The sequence below is a fragment of the Dermacentor andersoni genome, chromosome 11 (genome assembly GCF_023375885.2).
Source record: "Dermacentor andersoni chromosome 11, qqDerAnde1_hic_scaffold, whole genome shotgun sequence".
NCBI classification, from domain to species: domain Eukaryota; kingdom Metazoa; phylum Arthropoda; class Arachnida; order Ixodida; family Ixodidae; genus Dermacentor; species Dermacentor andersoni.
Window position 1 is genome coordinate 97,001,899 of NC_092824.1, and position 17,158 is coordinate 97,019,056.

At 46.4% G+C, this 17,158-nt stretch overlaps 3 protein-coding genes across 3 annotated transcripts; 2 read left to right on the forward strand and 1 right to left on the reverse strand.

The window, feature by feature from the left end:
* Positions 1-6,127: 6,127 nt before the first annotated feature.
* Positions 6,128-7,045, reverse strand: LOC126539119 (alpha-crystallin A chain-like). The gene has a single exon (XM_050185849.3). The coding sequence runs from the start codon at positions 6,941-6,943 to the stop codon at positions 6,407-6,409; it is 537 nt and encodes a 178-aa protein (XP_050041806.1). The 5' UTR covers positions 6,944-7,045; the 3' UTR covers positions 6,128-6,406.
* A 2,341-nt stretch (positions 7,046-9,386) lies between these two features.
* On the forward strand, positions 9,387-10,862 carry LOC126539116 (alpha-crystallin A chain-like). The gene has a single exon (XM_050185845.3). It carries the CDS (start codon positions 9,660-9,662, stop codon positions 10,278-10,280), a length of 621 nt encoding a protein of 206 aa, XP_050041802.2. The 5' UTR covers positions 9,387-9,659; the 3' UTR covers positions 10,281-10,862.
* Positions 10,863-16,159: 5,297 nt separating this feature from the next.
* LOC126539120 (protein lethal(2)essential for life-like) lies at positions 16,160-17,079 on the forward strand. The gene has a single exon (XM_050185850.3). It carries the CDS (start codon positions 16,282-16,284, stop codon positions 16,813-16,815), a length of 534 nt encoding a protein of 177 aa, XP_050041807.1. The 5' UTR covers positions 16,160-16,281; the 3' UTR covers positions 16,816-17,079.
* Positions 17,080-17,158: the final 79 nt, after the last annotated feature.

Here is a 17,158-nt window from a genome sequence, read left to right on the forward strand (position 1 = left end):
AGAGAAGCCCACATATGAGTTTGACGCATGCGTGAGGCACTTTCTTTATATCTGAAAACATCAAGAATATGTGCCTACAATATACTATGCGGCAAAATACTTTTTTTTTTCTTTTCTTTGGCTAGCTGGACTCTCGAAAATGGCTGACCGGAAGTTCTCTAGGCTCATGGCTGCCACATCGCGGATGAAAAAGGTCAAACCACTCTGGGGTATTGGCCATGAATCGGGCGGTGAAGGAACTGTTAGCATTTTTGAGATTGGCTACCCTGTGACTTCTTTCGGAAGAAGAAGAAAAAAAAGTACCACATTTGTAAACTGTGACAAATTTCGAGAGTATTTGAGGTCTGTACGACGCTTTCCCCTCTATACGGATATGCAAGAAGACAGTAGGGCTATATGAGCGTCCGCGCAGTTTTAAAACGTTCCTTGAAGAATGCGGCTGTTGATGTGACCTCCGACACAGGTAGATCTTTAAGTCCGTGGTGGAATTCAGAATTCGCGCGGGCTCACCCAAAACCAAAAGCTGCCAGGAAGCAACTTCCTTGTAATCAATGTCCAAACAATTGGAGTGACTACCAATTTGTTGCTGCACCATTCAAGAGCACAATAGCTAAAGCCAAAGATGAGTATGATATGAATAAATTCGCTTATCTGTCTAAATTAAAAACAAAAAGCTCTTTTTAGGTTTTTAGACTCTCGAAAGATGATTCCGGTTCCAGGAAATATTGACTCTTTTGTCTTTTCGCCACATGAATTGTCCGAATTATTAGAAAATATTGTAAAGGCACTAGAAGACAGGTTCTTTTCAGTCGTTCTACCGTATCTATTGAAACCATTACCGCTAGGGGAAGTTAGGGACATTACAATAACTGGCGCCTGTTGGTCGCTCTCTGCTTTCTTCAGCGCCAGGTCCAGATAGAGTTACCACAGCCGTGGTAAGGATTCTGTATGAATTTTCTCCTCGAGAAATTTTGAATATGGTAGATTACTCTTTAAAAAATGTCTGGGTACCTTCAGAACGGAAAATTGTTGAGGTAATTCTGATACCTAAAACACAGGGAGGTGGATACGATTTGGATAATATTAGGCCGTTTTCTCTAGCATCCAATTTGGTTGAACTAATAAAAAGAATTTTGAATTGCCGAATGACGACCTATATTTCTGAAAACATAGTACTTAGCCCCAGTCAATTTGTCTTTAGATCTGGGAGTTCGATGTGGTGCGCACACGTAGACTTAGGGAGTCGCATACAACTTGCTTGTCGCCGCAGGGAATATTCAGCATTAGTGACCCTAGATCTCGCTAAAGCTTATGCTTTTTTGGGGCATGGCACACTGATAAAGGAATTAGGGAGTTACAGGTTTCCGAAATACATCACGGCATGGGTTTCAGACTTTTTAAAGGAAAAATAATTCTACTGTTTTCAACGCGGATGTTCGTCGCCTAGGTATACGCAGAAAGGCAGAGTACCACAAGGTTGAGTGTTATCTCCTGTCTTATTTAATATATTCTTAAGCTTCATCCCTTTGCTCCAGGAATTTCAGGTATACGTTTATGCCGATGACATCGCTTTCTTGCATCGAATGACGATCTACATTTACTTTATCAATCATTACAAAATTACTTATGCACTCTTGAAACTTGGATGGCGAACATACATTTGTCTCTGAACGTCACTAAAACTGCACTTCTTTTTCTTTCCTTTAGATGTTCCCGTTCACACTTCACTCATGTGTCGCCAAGAGTTCATTCCCCAGGTGGATTCTCTTAAATACCTGGGGATCACGTATGATGGGACCCTAAACTGGAAAAGCCACGTTGAAAAAGTCGCGTCTAAGGCAACTCATGCCGTGGGATGGTATTGCGTATAAGATCAGTAGCCGACGATACAGGTTGCGAAGACATACATTAATTATGAAATATAAAATGTATGTCCGACCCATCATGGAATTCGGGTGTGTATTATTTTCCGGTATCCCAGCTTATAAAATGCAGCCTCTGCTTTTATTAGAAAGGAAAGCTCTGCGATTGTGCCTAGGACTCCCTAAGTTATGTATATAACACCGTTCTGTATATGAAAGCGCGAATATCATGTTTAAAAAGTAGATTCAGGATCCTCACAGTCCAAACGTACCGAAAAATTTACGATTCTCCTCGAAGAAAATTAATGTATGTTTTCATTATCGAACCCATAGTTCATTTTTAATAATCATTGGCCGTGACTAAGCACACCTCAGATTGTATTTGTACAGGCACAGCTAAAACCACTGAATGTACGAATTCAACATGTTCAACCGACAGGTCAGTCCAGGATAATTCTCCAGATAGAATTTGACGCTATTTTCTCCTCAAATGCTAAACTAATGCCATACCAATATTTATATGACCAACTACTAGATTCCCTTTCTCGTCTGGAAACAAGCTATATAATACCCTCTGATGCTCCACTCTCTGAAGAGAAGGCTGGCGTAGGCATTTTCTCTCCTTCTCTCCGGTGGTCCTTTCTATACGCCTCCCAGATTACACGCCTGTATTCATTAGATAATTACTGGCTATTGTTCTAGCGCTGCGCAAACTTCCCGCTAATCAATCGCCAGATGTCGTAGTTACAGATTGGGTATGTGCATGGTTCTCCCCGGCAAATGAATACAGCTATATTAAATGTGTTCCAAAATTTAGTTCCTGCAACATTACGAAAAAAAATTAATTTGCTGTGAGTTCCTGGTCACCGCGGTTTATACTTAAACGAAAGGGCAGATTTATTAGCCAGAACTTCTTTAAGTGGACCTTTGATTTACGTTTTACCTGATACAGCTTACGTCAATGCATCGAGATACAGGAAACTTTGCCTACAAATTAATTTAGGCAAATCGTCGCTGATACCCATCTCCAGACTTTCAGCATCTCGGTTTCTGCTGGAATAAACAGTGGTTTCCTTCTTCTCGGCAGCTAGGATTACGCTGTCGAATCTCGCAATTGAATTTCTATTCACATAGAGCTGGTCCGACGATGCCCGCTCTATGCCACACTTGTAAGGAAATCGAATTAATAGAACACTACTTTTTATCACGCCGACGATGTTCAAACTAGAGAAAACTATTACTCGAAGCTCCACTCTTGAAGGTTGGATTAGGATTGAGTATACCGGTAATAGAGAGTTTTAGAATAGGGGCCCCAATATTTTGGGGCCCCAAAGAGCTTTGCGGCTGTTAGCGTTGGGGCACGCAGGAGTGAAGAGTTTTAGAATAGGGCTTTGCGTTTGCAAATAGCGTCTTACGCTGACAGCGCCACTACGGCGTCTAAGAAAAACGATTAAAAATAATTAAATAAAATATACCATCTTATGATATGAATAGTAATTTTGACTTGCGTGTATTCGCGTTTAATTACAATTTAGAGGTTATTCTTCAAGCAGCAAACAATTAGTTGTGCTTAGTTTGGAGCAACAAAACCAACTTTACGTGCCTTCACCAGCCAAGCTTAGCCGTGTTAGGCCTACGAGCCATAAAATCCACACTCGAATTCGGAATCAGCGGCGTCTAATGAATCAATCTTCATAACACACGCTAGTTGAGAGAAAGCGATAACTGCAGTCACTACTCCTAGCTTGCGAACTTCACGCATTACCGCGAATCGAACCCAGTTTGGTGCTAGGTTAGAGCCGTCGCTTCGATGGGTGCCGCCATGTTTGTTGACGCAAAGCTTTTGGGAACGCTATTTGAGCTCCCGCTAAATCGGTGAAATAGCGTTCCCAACGCAAAACCCAAACGCAGTTTGCGTCTCGCGCATGCGCAGTGGCTTCGACGCTATTTCTTTGGGGCCCCTATTCTAAAACTCTCTAATATTATCATTTGGGGCTTTGGCCCTAGGCTATAGCTGCAGAGACATTTGTTGCGCAATGTTGGATTTCTTAACTGAAACGAAACGATTGCACTGCTAATTATTGTAGCTTTATTATAAATATCAGATCACCATTCATTTCACTGAAATTGGTTTGTCCAAGTTCTTTATTAAAACTGTATTTATTCTCTCATTGATTACCTTTCAAAATTAACCTTTCCGTTAGTCTGACTGCTCGCTGGCATACTAGTCTAGTTATTCCATAATCTTGTTTCTGCTTTTTTTTTCTCTTCTACTTTGCGTTTCTCATGTTCAAACAAGAAATTTCTTTAGCTACCTACTGCCGCCCGATTCTTGGCCTATTTCCCTTGGTGGGTACGAGCCATAATAGAGATTCATCTTCATCATCCTCATGCTAGTGGCTAGCCTCGATGTTAGTGGCACATAACCACTCTGCAGGGAATTGTTGTGGCAGCACAAGACATTATTTGCCACGCGGCCGGGGTCACTACCTTCGAGCAATTTTGTTCACACAATTTCCTGAAGCAGGCGAAATCGGTAACAGCACGACCACTGAAAAGCTCAGTGCAATCTAAGAACAATGTTTCTTTTCGCTTTCCGCTGTTCATTGTCTGCTACTGATTGCACGCTGCTTCTCAAGGTAAATAATCGTAAATAGAGAGCCCCTATGTATCCTATAAATAGCAAATCCTCAACGCAAACTTACAAAAAATGAAGTGTAATAATGCGTGCTGTACACCCGCCCTAACCCTCTTTTTTTTTTCGGGTCATCGGGATCTTTACGAATTTTGAATTTTCCAGGTTAGTAGGTACCGTCATGCCCACGACGTGTATTAGCCACTTTGTAGAAGCAATGAAAAGTGCCCACAACAACGAACAAACAGAAAAACAGAACTATTCTAGGAAGACTATCCAAGTGCGGGCGAATAGCCCGAACGCGTCACGCATGTATACGATGAGTGTACTGCAGCCTGGCTTCACTCAGCGCCTTCTGGCGGCGCCACCGTGAAGCCTGCGCAAACCGAGCAGCACATATTCACGTGGACGGCCCATATCTTTAGACTGCACTATCTCCCGGATGGGCCCACGTTTTGTAGTGGAATAGAATCTAGATAGCCAGATAGCCGGAAAGAAAGCTGCTCTGACAATGCCAAAAATGTTATTCGCATTAAAGGCAGTGAAGAAAGAGGCATTGGGAAACTTAAGCATAACAAAATTTTAAAAGAAGCTTACTTCGTAAAAAAAAATATATATATATAGTAGACCATGGTCGGCACCCCTACAGCGTAACCTTCCGAACGCTTCAATGGACTTATATGGAGCAGCTTAAAAATATGTGACTTGTGGCTATTACCTAACTGACACGCAACAACAATATATAACAGGTTTAACGTTGAATATTCAGGCAAAAGGGCTATACAGCGACGACGACATACGGTTGATGAAGGTGGTGATTCACAGACTATTGCATATACTTAGAATTGGTCAAGAAGCGGGCGGTACACTTAGAATAAAATAATGTAAATATGAATAAATATAAGGCAATAAAAGACGCAAGGAAAACAAAAAGAAGAGAAATCAAGCAGGATTACTTGGAAGATTAATGAAAGAAAGCTGGAGATTTAATTGAGAGCTTCCACACACACACCCACACAGACACGCACAAGAGCGCGCGCGCACGCACAAACGATAATATCAGCTGCCAATGCACACACCCCTGTAGCTGAAGTCCAGCGCCGACGGCCCGAGAGAAAGGATAATTAGAGAAGAGAATGAAAGTTCAAGTTGACGTCCAAGAGAGCAAAAGGAAACGATCAATTGTGCCATATTCACAGCTAGAAACTGCCGTTTTTTACAGTGAAAACTGGCGGTTTCTCAACTGGATTCAGAGCAGTATGCGCTTCGTCTTATTCACATAGGATGGTCGGTGCGTGATAGATGGCACAGCCTGTATACATATACGCATATGTCAATATACGAATATAAATTCAGCGATAGTTTAGTGCGAGCATTTTTCCATTTCACATCTGGATCGAGGTTCGCCTCCAAGTCAAGTTACCTGTTGCTACCAGCTTGTCAGGAACTAAGTAATTTGCAGCGCTTATGAAAGAACTCCCAATCAAAAAGCAGTGCGAACTGATAAAGTTAAACAGGATTGTAGTGCTTGTCCCTTCATACCGAAATCGGTACATTAGCATATAGCCGACACGATATGCAATGGCGTGTTGCGAACTACCACGAGAAAAAAAGAAAGTCAGACGGTGGCTGCAGAAAATACTGTTTATTCAAGCGCCTTAAGGCACACAGAAAAGACAGGAATTAACGCCAGTCACACGTCGATAGCACAAACTTTCGCCTCCACAACATAAGATTATAAACACTCAATCAGAGCACAACCTTTCGCGTTCACGACATAAAGATATAAACACTCAGTCAGGAGTTATCAGCAGTCACCACGCGACGATTAACCGACACTCACACAGAAACAAACTGATGCCCAGCATCGCCAATTGGACCCCGACGTGAGACGGTGACGTCTCCTTGTTTACTTGTTCTTCACAGCGTTGCTGCTGGCGCCTTCGTGCTTCACTTGAATCGGGATGGCCTTCGGTTGCTCCTTGGGCGCGTTCTTACGCGGTGCCTCGAGGGCCAACGTACCATTAGGCTTGAGGTGACACTTCACCGACTCGGGGTCTACGTCTTCGGGCAGGACGTAGCGGCGCGTGAACTCGCGCTTCACATAGCAGCCACGGTCGTCAGACTTCTCTTCGTGCTTGCCGTGGATGACGACGCTGTTGTCCTGCGTCTTGACGGTGATCTCCTCCGGAGTGAAGTGGCGGGTGTCGACATTGATGGCGAACTTGTCCGGCGTGCAGGCGACCGAGGTGCCCTGCTGGCGAGCGGGGCAGACGGCGGTCGACGACTGCTGGTGGCGTGGCTCGATGTAGAAGCGTTGGTGGTAGAAAGGCGGGTCAAACAGCTCACCGTCCAGGAAGGAACCGCCGAAGTCGTCGTCCAAGAAACGCCTCACCAAGTCAGAGGGGCCCCAGGAACCACGGTTCAGCAGCGGGAACAGTGCCATGTCGCTTCTTTCAGGAACACTTCGCGCTTTTAGTGCAGAGAGCGATCAAATCTGAGCCGGCGACGCGCGCAGGCGCCCCTTTTAAAGGCGCGTCGTCTGCTTCTAGAAGCGCGTTCGAGAAATCGCGAGACCAGCGCGGGGCAACGACCAGTAGACCGGGATGATAGGGTTGCGAGGACGTGATTGGCTGGGCTGCGTCACGTGGTAATGCTCGCACTTTTTTTTTTTTTTTTTTTATGAGCCGGCTTTCTGACAGGTGAAAACTTCGCGATTGTTCTAGCGCTTTCGTTCGTTCGTAACTGACCTTGAGCGACGCGGTGCTAGTGTCATCTCTCGCCGGGAGCCCAAGGTAAACTTTCGGAGAATTGCCTCAGAAACGGGCGAACGCGCAGGTCTTGGAGGCCATGCCCGGAGACCCACATGTCATACCAGAACGACGACTGGTGCATGAAAACGCCCACTGTGTGTCATTCAGCGGCTGTGTCCTTGGAGTTATGTTCTCTATTTTGGCGCTTTAAGCGTAATTATTTGCGACTATACAGGCCCTTAAATTAGGTCAAATGTTCACTCAGACGTTCAGCAATTCTTATTGTACATTATGGGCCAGTCGGGACGTATATTTCGCCTGTAGTTTATTTGGTGTCATTAACTGCGTGTACTGTAGTATGTCCTACTCCTGACTAATATCAAAGACAAATGTGGCGGACATGATGAGTATCATGATTCTTGTAGGCATGTGCAGCACAATTCAAGAACAACGCGCCGCCGTGGATGAGCTTGTTACAGCTGCTGTTAGTGTTGCCTCACGATGAACTATAGCGCCTAAAGAATGTCAGGACTTATACCTTGCATTATAAAGTGACGCTGTACATTTGAATGTCGTTTTCTTATATTGCGGTGATGCCACTTGAAAGCCGACATGAACGCCACTCAAATTTAAAAATAGCGCCGCCCGATTCAGCCAATCAACCGTAAAGCAGTCGGCAATGCTGCCTCAGCTCTCAAGAGATGGCGCAAAACCTCACACATGAGCTTTTTTTCTTCTTTTCTTTTTTGTTGCAGAACATAGAGTTTCTAAAAATACCCTAGAGGGAAATGTGGCGCTAGTGTCTACGGGGGTTCTCATGCGCGTTGCCTCAACCTACATGGGAATGATGGGAAGTACAGGCTTCGGATTGACTTCGGTCTTTAGACTAGTGGCGTTTGTTTCTGGCGCAGTAAACAAAGCTATAATCAAATATTATCGCGTAAAATCTAATTCTATTTCTGCAGTATGTTATATAATGTACAACACGCTGCATAAACTTTGTATGACTTTGAGATGGAAGCATGGTTTACTATGGTTTGTCACCAGGACACACCAGGGTATGCATACTTGTGCGATTCTGTTCCCAATTTAACGCCAAAGAATAATTATTTATTCATTTCTTCAACAGCAAAACAACCGTGCAAGTACTTATATAAAAATACTCATCATGTATTTCTGGAAATAAAAATGTTGTATTGTGACAAAGCGTTGCGCCCTTGAGAGGAACTACAAGTGTCGTCTGCTACGACGCCTGCTCGCTGCAAACGCGAGACTTTTCTCGCAGACGACAGGCACTTGCGAACTCTCTCGCTCTTTCGAAAGGTTGCGTCGGCTGTCACGATTGCTGAACGTCTTCAAGTACTTTTAAGCACATCTGCTGCAGTGCTAGCTAGGACGCTAGTGGCCTCCTACGAGTATGCTGCATCATATTTTATATTGGCGTACCGCTTCCGAAGCGTTACAGCGTGGCTTTGCGGGTACCCATTGTGCGTCACTAGACTACAGCTAGGAAGCAGCTATCTTTCCTACCACAAGTAAGTTTGTGTTCTCAAAGTCCTAAAACACGCATTTCAATGAGCACATAAATGAGCACATAATGAAGCCCTCAATAAAATTTGATTGTCAAGCCACTAGAAGTACAACTGTATATGTCTTGTATCAGTAGTGCCTTCTTTGTCCTATTCTGAAGTTTCATAAAGCACGTAACGCTACAGTGCCAACCTAACACACTTAACAAAGGTCCAAACGCTCAAAACATGTTCTTTCAACGTTTACGATGCCTCCGCTTTCTTGTCACGGCTTCGACGCCACACCGCGACACAGGCATCGTCCCAGTCGCTGGCCCAGCGCACTATCGCCACTCCGAGCAACATAACAAAGGCAAAGAGCTTTGCGTTGCACTGTCCAACTGCAGGTTATAGCAATTGCGCTTGGAGCGAAACCAAAACTGCCAAAAAAATACTTGTACACTAGTTCGCCAGTCAATAGAATGCCAATCCGAAGCCTGTACTTCCCATCATTCCCATGATGGTTGAACGATCGCAGCGCCAGATTTGCCTCTAGGTATACTAATATGAAACTCTATGTTGCAGAATAACAATAAATGCAAAAACAAACCAATAATACAGAACAATCGCGAGCCACCAGGTGCTCTCGAAGTCACGAGACCACGAAGAGGCGCAGACGTACCACGTGACATTGTCCGGCCAATGACACGTCTCCATGCTTCAGCTGCTTCTTTCTTTTTCTCGTGTTTTCTCGAACACGTTTTTCAGAGCAGACGAAGGCCTTTTCGAAAACCGGCGTCTTCACGTCCTGCACTGTGCGTGCGTACAGTACGTGCTGCCCGGCTGCTCAGAATCTGCAAGTTTCGTACAACGTTTTTGATAGCCGTGCTAAGGAATCATCATGTCTCTGTTCCCGCTCATCAACCGCGGCTCCTGGGGCCCTTCAGACTTGGCGAGGCGCTTCTTCGACGAAGACGACGTCGCCGGCTCCCTGCTTCTCGACGGTGAAATGTACGACCCGCCGTTCTACCACCAACGTTACTTCGTGCAACCTCGCCGGCACCTTAACCAATCGTCGTCGACGTCAAACGGCGGCGGCAACGGCGTCTGTTCAGCCCGCCAGCAAAGCAACGGCACGACCGCGGTCGCTTGCTCGCCGGACAAGTTCGCTGTTCGCGTCGACACCCGACACTTCGCGCCCGACGAAATCTCCGTCAAGACTCGCGACCACTGCGTCGTTGTCCACGGCAAGCACGAAGAAAAGTCGGACGACCGCGGCTGCTACGTCAAGCGAGAGTTCACCCGGCGCTACGTGCTGCCCGAAGACGTCGATCCCGAGTCTGTCGAGTGTCACATGACTCACGGGGGTCTTCTGTCGCTCGAAGCGCCGCGGAAGAAGTTCAAGAGGGACGACGCCAAGCCGATTCCGATTAAAGTTCAACACGAAGGTGGCGGTGATGCTTCTGCACCTGCGCCAACTGCTAACGCGACCAACGGAGAGGTCGGCGACGAGGCCAAGTAGAACGCCCTCCGCCTGCGTTCTACGGCCTCCGAGATCCGCCAGATCACGGGCGCTATGCGCATTTCTTCTCAACAACGTTCCTGCCGTAACACTGCCATTGTTCGTGCGTTGTTGCGTCTTTAGGCACTCCATTTTGCACTTTTGTGCGAACTTTCGAACTTTTCTCGTGTGAATTGATACGTTCTCGTTTTCTTGCGGTCGAGTTTGAACGGTGCGTATGTTGATGAATTTTCGTCAAGCTGGTTTAAGGGTTCGCGTTTTTCTTTGCTCGAGAGAGCAAGAAAAATGCGCAAATGTTTGTCGCTAGTCTCTCCCGGAAATCTTATCCTCCGACGCGTTGTATTTGTTGGCGGAGCAACTCATGCAATTTGTAAGAGTTTGTGTCGTGTGTCTTCTATAAGGGCTCACCTGTCACATAACGTTATTTTCGTTTTAATTTATTATTGTATCTTTTCCGTCCGATACTGAGTTAATGTGCGTGTGAAAAGCTCTCAGGCGACACGAGTGAATCTCAATGGACTCCTTTGTAAGTGCTGCATACTTGACTTTTACACTTAATAAATTTGGAGCTTACCCTCTGCACGTTGGCGTGTACCTGTTTTCTTCCTTGCATGCTTAGAAACATTTGCTCGGCTATGCGGTAGGCGTCTTATTACGGCGTCCAACTGGACCAGCAAAGTTGCTGTCTCGGAAGTTTTTGACGAGTTTCTGAGGAGGCTAAAATCAGTATCCGCTGTAATGAAGCTCGAGTTTGCAAGGGCACTTCCGACTAAAAATAAATCCACCGCCCCCCCGCCCCTTTTTTTTTTTCATATGAACAGTAAATCGGCGACAAATGTACACGTTCAAAACTTGTGTACGTTCCATGTAATCTCACGATGGTTCTCCATATATGCTTACTCCATTAAAAAAAAAAAAAGAATGGGATGTTATAAAAGCAAGTATACGTAAGTCCCTGTTAGCATGCCTCCTATTTATTCGGCGTCACATATTCGGTTTATACCTGCCATGGTGGCCACTGTTGTGCTACTAAGCCCAAGGGCACAAGTTCGAGTCCCGGACGCGGCGGCAGCATTTCGATGGGGTTAAATGCAAAAACGACTCTGGCACCCTGCGTTGGGTGCAAGTCAAAGAAAAACCCACGTGATCAGAATTAATCGGGAGTCCCTCACTACGGCGTGTCCCATAATCATATCGCTGCGTTGGCACGTAAGACCCCAGAATTTAATGTTGTGTTCGTTGCCCTGTCTGTCAAAAGACGTGTAAATCTTCGCAAGCTTTAGTAGCCTGCACCAAACGCTGCTGCCTTAACATTTTACGTTCCAATGTTGCCGGTATAGATAATGGCGAAGGCTCGTGGTGAAGTCTGGCGACAACGTGCTTATCCTCCGGCATGTAATGAATGCACAATCACAGAGAAACGCTCGGCCCTGGTGCCGTAAGCGTAAGAAACGCCAAATGCTTTCTGGAACGCGTATGTATTCCTTCGCTTGCAACGAAACATTAGATACGGATAATTTATGTTTAGGCCGCACTTATTAGGTGCACTTGACTAGCGCAGTTCCTTCTTTTACTGATTCAGTGTAGGTGGACGTTGATATTGTTAGGTGGGCGAAAAACAGCTTCTTCCGGCCAACTTCTCTTCTTTTTTTGTGAAGATGCGGGATTGCTCGGCTACTTGTTACAATATAACCTTAATTCGTAGTCTGCCCGTCACAACTCAGGCCCAGCCGCTATGACGTTCTGCTGCTGAGGTCGCAAGTTCGACACCAGATCACGGCGGCTGCATTATTGCGGGCGCGGAAAGTAGAAAAGCCATGCTCTGCTCCAAAAATGGCTTCCCGAATCACATGAAGCTACGCCTGCCTTCTTCCGGGTGCAACTGTCTATACCGCTCACAACATCGGACAACAGAGAGGAAATAAAGCGGTGATTCGCTAATTACGACAAGCTAGAGCCAATACTTAAGGAGAAAAAATAATTAACACCAAAAGATCTTCCAGATGAGCCATGATATTCAAGAGCGGGTAAGACAGAGGCCTACTAACACTCTGGCGTGGTCACCTTTATTCAGCGCGATGGACGTCGTCTCGGAACAAAATTTAGTTCAAAACACGCGGACCCACATAAAGCTGCGATAATTCTGGCTCCATATATAGCCGGTCATTTGCAGCGCGTACTGTGGTCTGCGAACAATGCAGAAGATGCAATGCGGCAACTGGCCGAGCAAGTCCTGCGATGCTTTCCAGACAAGCATCGCTTGGCTAGCCGGGCGGCTGCTGTCGTCTGGCTTTTTTTACTTCTGTTGTCTATGTCTGGCATTCACCGCCACTGACTCCCCCTCTCTCCCTCTGCCGTCGTCCGCCTCACGACGGCGAATAAATGGACATATAGGTTCGACGACCCGAACATAGCGCCGTCGCGTGAAGGACGCTGCGATATGGTAACTGTTAATGCGGAAAAGAGCAGGTGCACCGGTCAGCATATGAGCACGAGGGAACGATAGGGATGCAGGTCATATAGCTTCGAAGCACGAACTCGCTTGAGTGCACTGACGTTTTTGCCTCAGCAAGAAACGCGCCGCTGCGCTGCGATTTACACAAGTCCTTCCCCGTGGCTTGCCTTCTGGGTTTGGCTGAAAAGGTAGACGGCGCACACTGAGCTACTCCAACTGTGTTTTAATGCACGCACAAGCGTAGACGACCGCACTGGCCTCCGAGATGATTAGCGTGGTCTCAAAGATCAGACGGCAATCCCGGAGGCCATGACACGAATATACGCTCCGTGCGTGTCTGTAGGAGACTGCAAGGGGTCGTCGTACTTTAGAACCTACGAGGAAGGTGAAGCGCTAAAGGTACAGCAGAAATAGCGAAAAGAAAAAAGGGGAGGGGGAGGTGATGGCATGCCGCAGAAAGAAAAAAGAAAATGACTAACAAAGCCTTTTTGTGGAACGTTCTTTCACTCGCGTTACGTTGGCTTGCGTGGAGTCGTAACAGGCCGCGTTGTAGGTGGTCTGTGGGCCAGCCGAGGCGTCGGAGGCGATGGCCGAGGTCACGTGGCAACGTCCTCGGCCGCCGCGGTCGGACCGTTAGCACGCTCTAGATGACTGCGGCGAATCTCTCACGCTTCTCGACGACCACGCAAACGGGTGCAGGGTCACATATAGTGCGTGATTTGTTTTTCATACGTCAGCATTAGGAGTGTCAAAGTGCATATATGTATACAAACGAACGAGAAGAAAGGGGTTTAAACGATGGGCCCGATCTTTATTAATCATGTCATGAGAAGCCAACAAACTAAGACACCAAGGACAAAACATAGGGGAAAGTACTTGTACTTACTGATTGAATTAAAGAAGTAATAGATTAATGGGAATGAAAGTGGATGAAAAAACAACATATATATATCTCGGATCACCATCAGTTGTAGTTCGCTCCTCGCGGAAGGTCGTGTTAAATCATCATGGATCCGGGATCTGAAAGAGGTGCCAGCGTAAAAACGCCCTGACGCATTTCTTTCGTATTTGCCGTTAGATCACCACTGAATTTAAATAGTTACAGTGACGCTTCACTTCGCTGGTTTGCCACGGGAAAGTTGACAGCATTCCTCAGTATATTAAGAACGGCAGCCCACAAAGAAATCTAATGAAAAAGAAAAAAAAAAAACAGCAGCGCATATCTTTTATTTATTTATTTATTTATTTATTCAAATACCCTAAAGGCCCTCTAGGAGAGGGTATTACATAGGGGGGGGGGGGCACACAAAACACACTAATAAGAACATGCGGGAAAAAAAAAGCAAGAATAAACAATTCAGCAAACATAGTAAGAACACCACAAAATACGCATGCACCAATATTGGAAGTGGATTAAAGTTCGAATAAAGATAAGAATGAAGTATGAAAATTGAAACACCGGAGGTTAAAGGATAACACAAAAAGAGAAAAAACTGCAATACGATGTCAAACAAGATGCAAAGTTATTAAATTAGCCCTGAAAAAGAAATAGCTAACACCAAAGACGCGCAGAGACGTCAAATTCTGATATGAGTCCACAGCATTTGATGAAATTGATCGGTGTTAACTTCAGTGGCAATATCAGATGGTAGGTTATTCCAGTCAGCTATGGTTTTGGGGATGAATGATTGAGCGTAATGGGCCGAGTGGCAAGCTGGGCGTTTGACTTTGCAGGGGTGATCACGGCGAGGGAAAATGACATGGGGGTGACTGAAAGAAGTCGTCGCGCAAACGATCATGATGATAAAGTTTGTGAAAGAGAGATAGGCGGGCGTGTTTCCGTCGTAGTGATAGCGGAGGCAGTTCGGCACGAATTTTTAAAAGATGTAACACTGGAGTACGGAGAAAAATCTGTTAGCTCTTCTAAAAAAATGTTAGCTCTTCTCAGAATGAAATATTAAAAGTGCGAAATGGTGCGAAACAGTAACAGGAGATCGAACCACGGAGGAGGCCGCGTTTGTACCAGAAAGCTTGCCTTCGTGCATAGCGTTCACCGCAAGCATTTCGCCGTAAACGTTACATTTACCGGGAGGCGTGAAAAGCAGTCAGGGGTCTCTCAATGCTATCGCGTTCCACTTAAGCGTCACTTAAGCGAAGCTTAAGCGTCGGACATATTTTCTTTTTTTTTAAGTGCACGGAGCGTAAAGCGCTATTTGGCCTGCTGAGGTGGTTGAACGGAAGCTAGCTGTGGACGGCGCTTGCACAAGAAATGGCAATGTCCCAGTGGCTAATTAAAAACATTCAGTAAGTAAATTCTTAATTACTCACTTCAACGGCGCGTGTCTGAATTGCCATATTGAAGCCCAACAGTAGCAAAGTGATGTCTTGCTTAGAACATACCTTCACAACGGCGCCATGCACTTTCAAGATATCCGTCCCAAAAATCTGCTAACGAATACAGTCGCGTTATAGTTATGATAATGCCGAAATGCGAGAAGCACGTTACCAAATCATTTGTGATCTGTGTTTGTTTTGTCCTTTACCTTCCAAAATTTGCCAGAGGCAGTCAGAACGAAGGAACACCGAGCAACCGATTTGATATGCCAAGAAAACGTAAGCGTTTGGGCTTTTCATTTATGACTAGGGTGTTCGAAGTATGAAGGGTGCGTTTTAGAGAGTCGGCTGTAGTAAGCGCGATAGTGAAATTTGCAAATCGCACATAAGCTAGGCCCTGTCTGTCTACGGCTATAGTCTGCAACATGCAAATTAATTATTTAAGTTGGCCATGTAGACTACAGTCGAGAAGATGCGGTATGTGGGGGTCACGGAACCTGAGTGGGATTATTCAGAAATCTAACGGGATACATGTATCAAACTCATCGCCGCGTTTCTGACAAAAAAAAAAAGAAAAAGAAACGAAACAAGAAACAGTACGTTAAAGTCCACGTATGAACTTCCACAAGCCTGTGCTGGCGTTCGAATAATTCACGCTCAAATGAAGGTAACAGCGCACCTCTAACGAAAGGCGGCTTGAATAGCGTTACGATAACTCATCAGTCTGACCATAAATAGACGTGCGAAGTTACGTATACGTGGCCGGAACACCGCTTTTTTGCGTCATTACGCAAAGCCCACGTTCCGCTGATACGCAATGAGTAATTCAGGAACAAAAAGAAAAGAAAAAGGAAGAAAGAAAAACGCGAGAACAACCGAACGCCACAACGACGCGCGAATGCGCGCGAAATTTCTAGAAACAAAACAACCGCCACGCCACCGCCCACCCGTAGCAGCCGACGCAACAAACCAAAACGCATGCGCCGTCTTGCCCACGTGACTTATCTTGTCCAATCCGCGTTTGCTTTCGGTGGGTCAGTCTCGCGCACTCTCACCAGCTCTCGAGTTTTCGAGAACGCTCCAGAAGCACACGCTCGCCTGTATAAAAGCGGGTGGGCGCGCGGGGTTCGTTCGCAATTCGAGTATTCGTCAGCCTCGGCGAGACGCTGAAGATCGCATCTGCTCGAACGCAACCTTGTTCCTACCGTAGAAATGGCACTGTTTCCGATGCTGTACCGAGATAACTGGGGCCCGTCCGAGTTCGCCCGGCGGTTTTTCAACGACGACTTCGGCCGGTCTTTCCTGGACGGTGAGCTGTTCGACCCGCCGTTCCTCCATCAGCGGTTCTACCTGGAGCCCAGCCGGCTGGGTCAAGCCGTCGTGGATCGGCAGCAGCAGCCGGGCGCGTCCGTGGCCTGCACCGGCGACAAGTTCGCCATCAACGTTGACACGCGCCATTTCGCCCCCGAAGAGATCACCGTCAAGACCAAAGACAACAGCGTCATCATCCACGGCAAGCACGAAGAGAAGTCGGACGACCGCGGCTGCTACGTGAAGCGTGAGTTCACGCGCCGCTACGTCCTGCCCGAGGACGTGGACCCCGAGTCCGTCAAGTGTCAGCTCACTCCGACGGGCTACCTTGCCCTGGAAGCGCCTCGCAAGAACCCGCCCCCCAAGAGGGACGAAGGCAAACCGATACCCATCGAAGTTCGCCACGAGTCCAGCGGCAGTGGCGACAAGAAGTGAGCACGAACTGTAAACTTTGAGCTGGTCCTTTGTTCGCGAGGGTTCCGATATCCAAGATGTTTCTGTGCCTGAACTGAGGCCGACTTCGGGGCCACCATGGCAGCTAGATGACAAGTCAGCCAAAGTGGGAAGATCTTCGTTGCGAGCTGGTCTCAAAACCTTCCTTCCCCCAGAAGAAACATTTTTTTTTTGTATAGTAGCTTTGGTTCGAGTTGACTGAGTTATGTTGTGTTGTTAATAAAGTAAGTTATTTTCTGTACTAAAGTCTTGCGGGCAGTGTGTTCATCTACGATGCGCTGATGCGAGCTGCCCGCCGAGCGGCTTGCCGGTGTTATCGATATAG

Coding starts and splice junctions, on each gene's coding strand:
- LOC126539119 (XM_050185849.3), bottom strand. CDS start 6,943: ATGGCACTGTTCCCGCTGCTGAACCGTGGTTCCTGGGGCCCCTCTGAC.
- LOC126539116 (XM_050185845.3), top strand. CDS start 9,660: ATGTCTCTGTTCCCGCTCATCAACCGCGGCTCCTGGGGCCCTTCAGAC.
- LOC126539120 (XM_050185850.3), top strand. CDS start 16,282: ATGGCACTGTTTCCGATGCTGTACCGAGATAACTGGGGCCCGTCCGAG.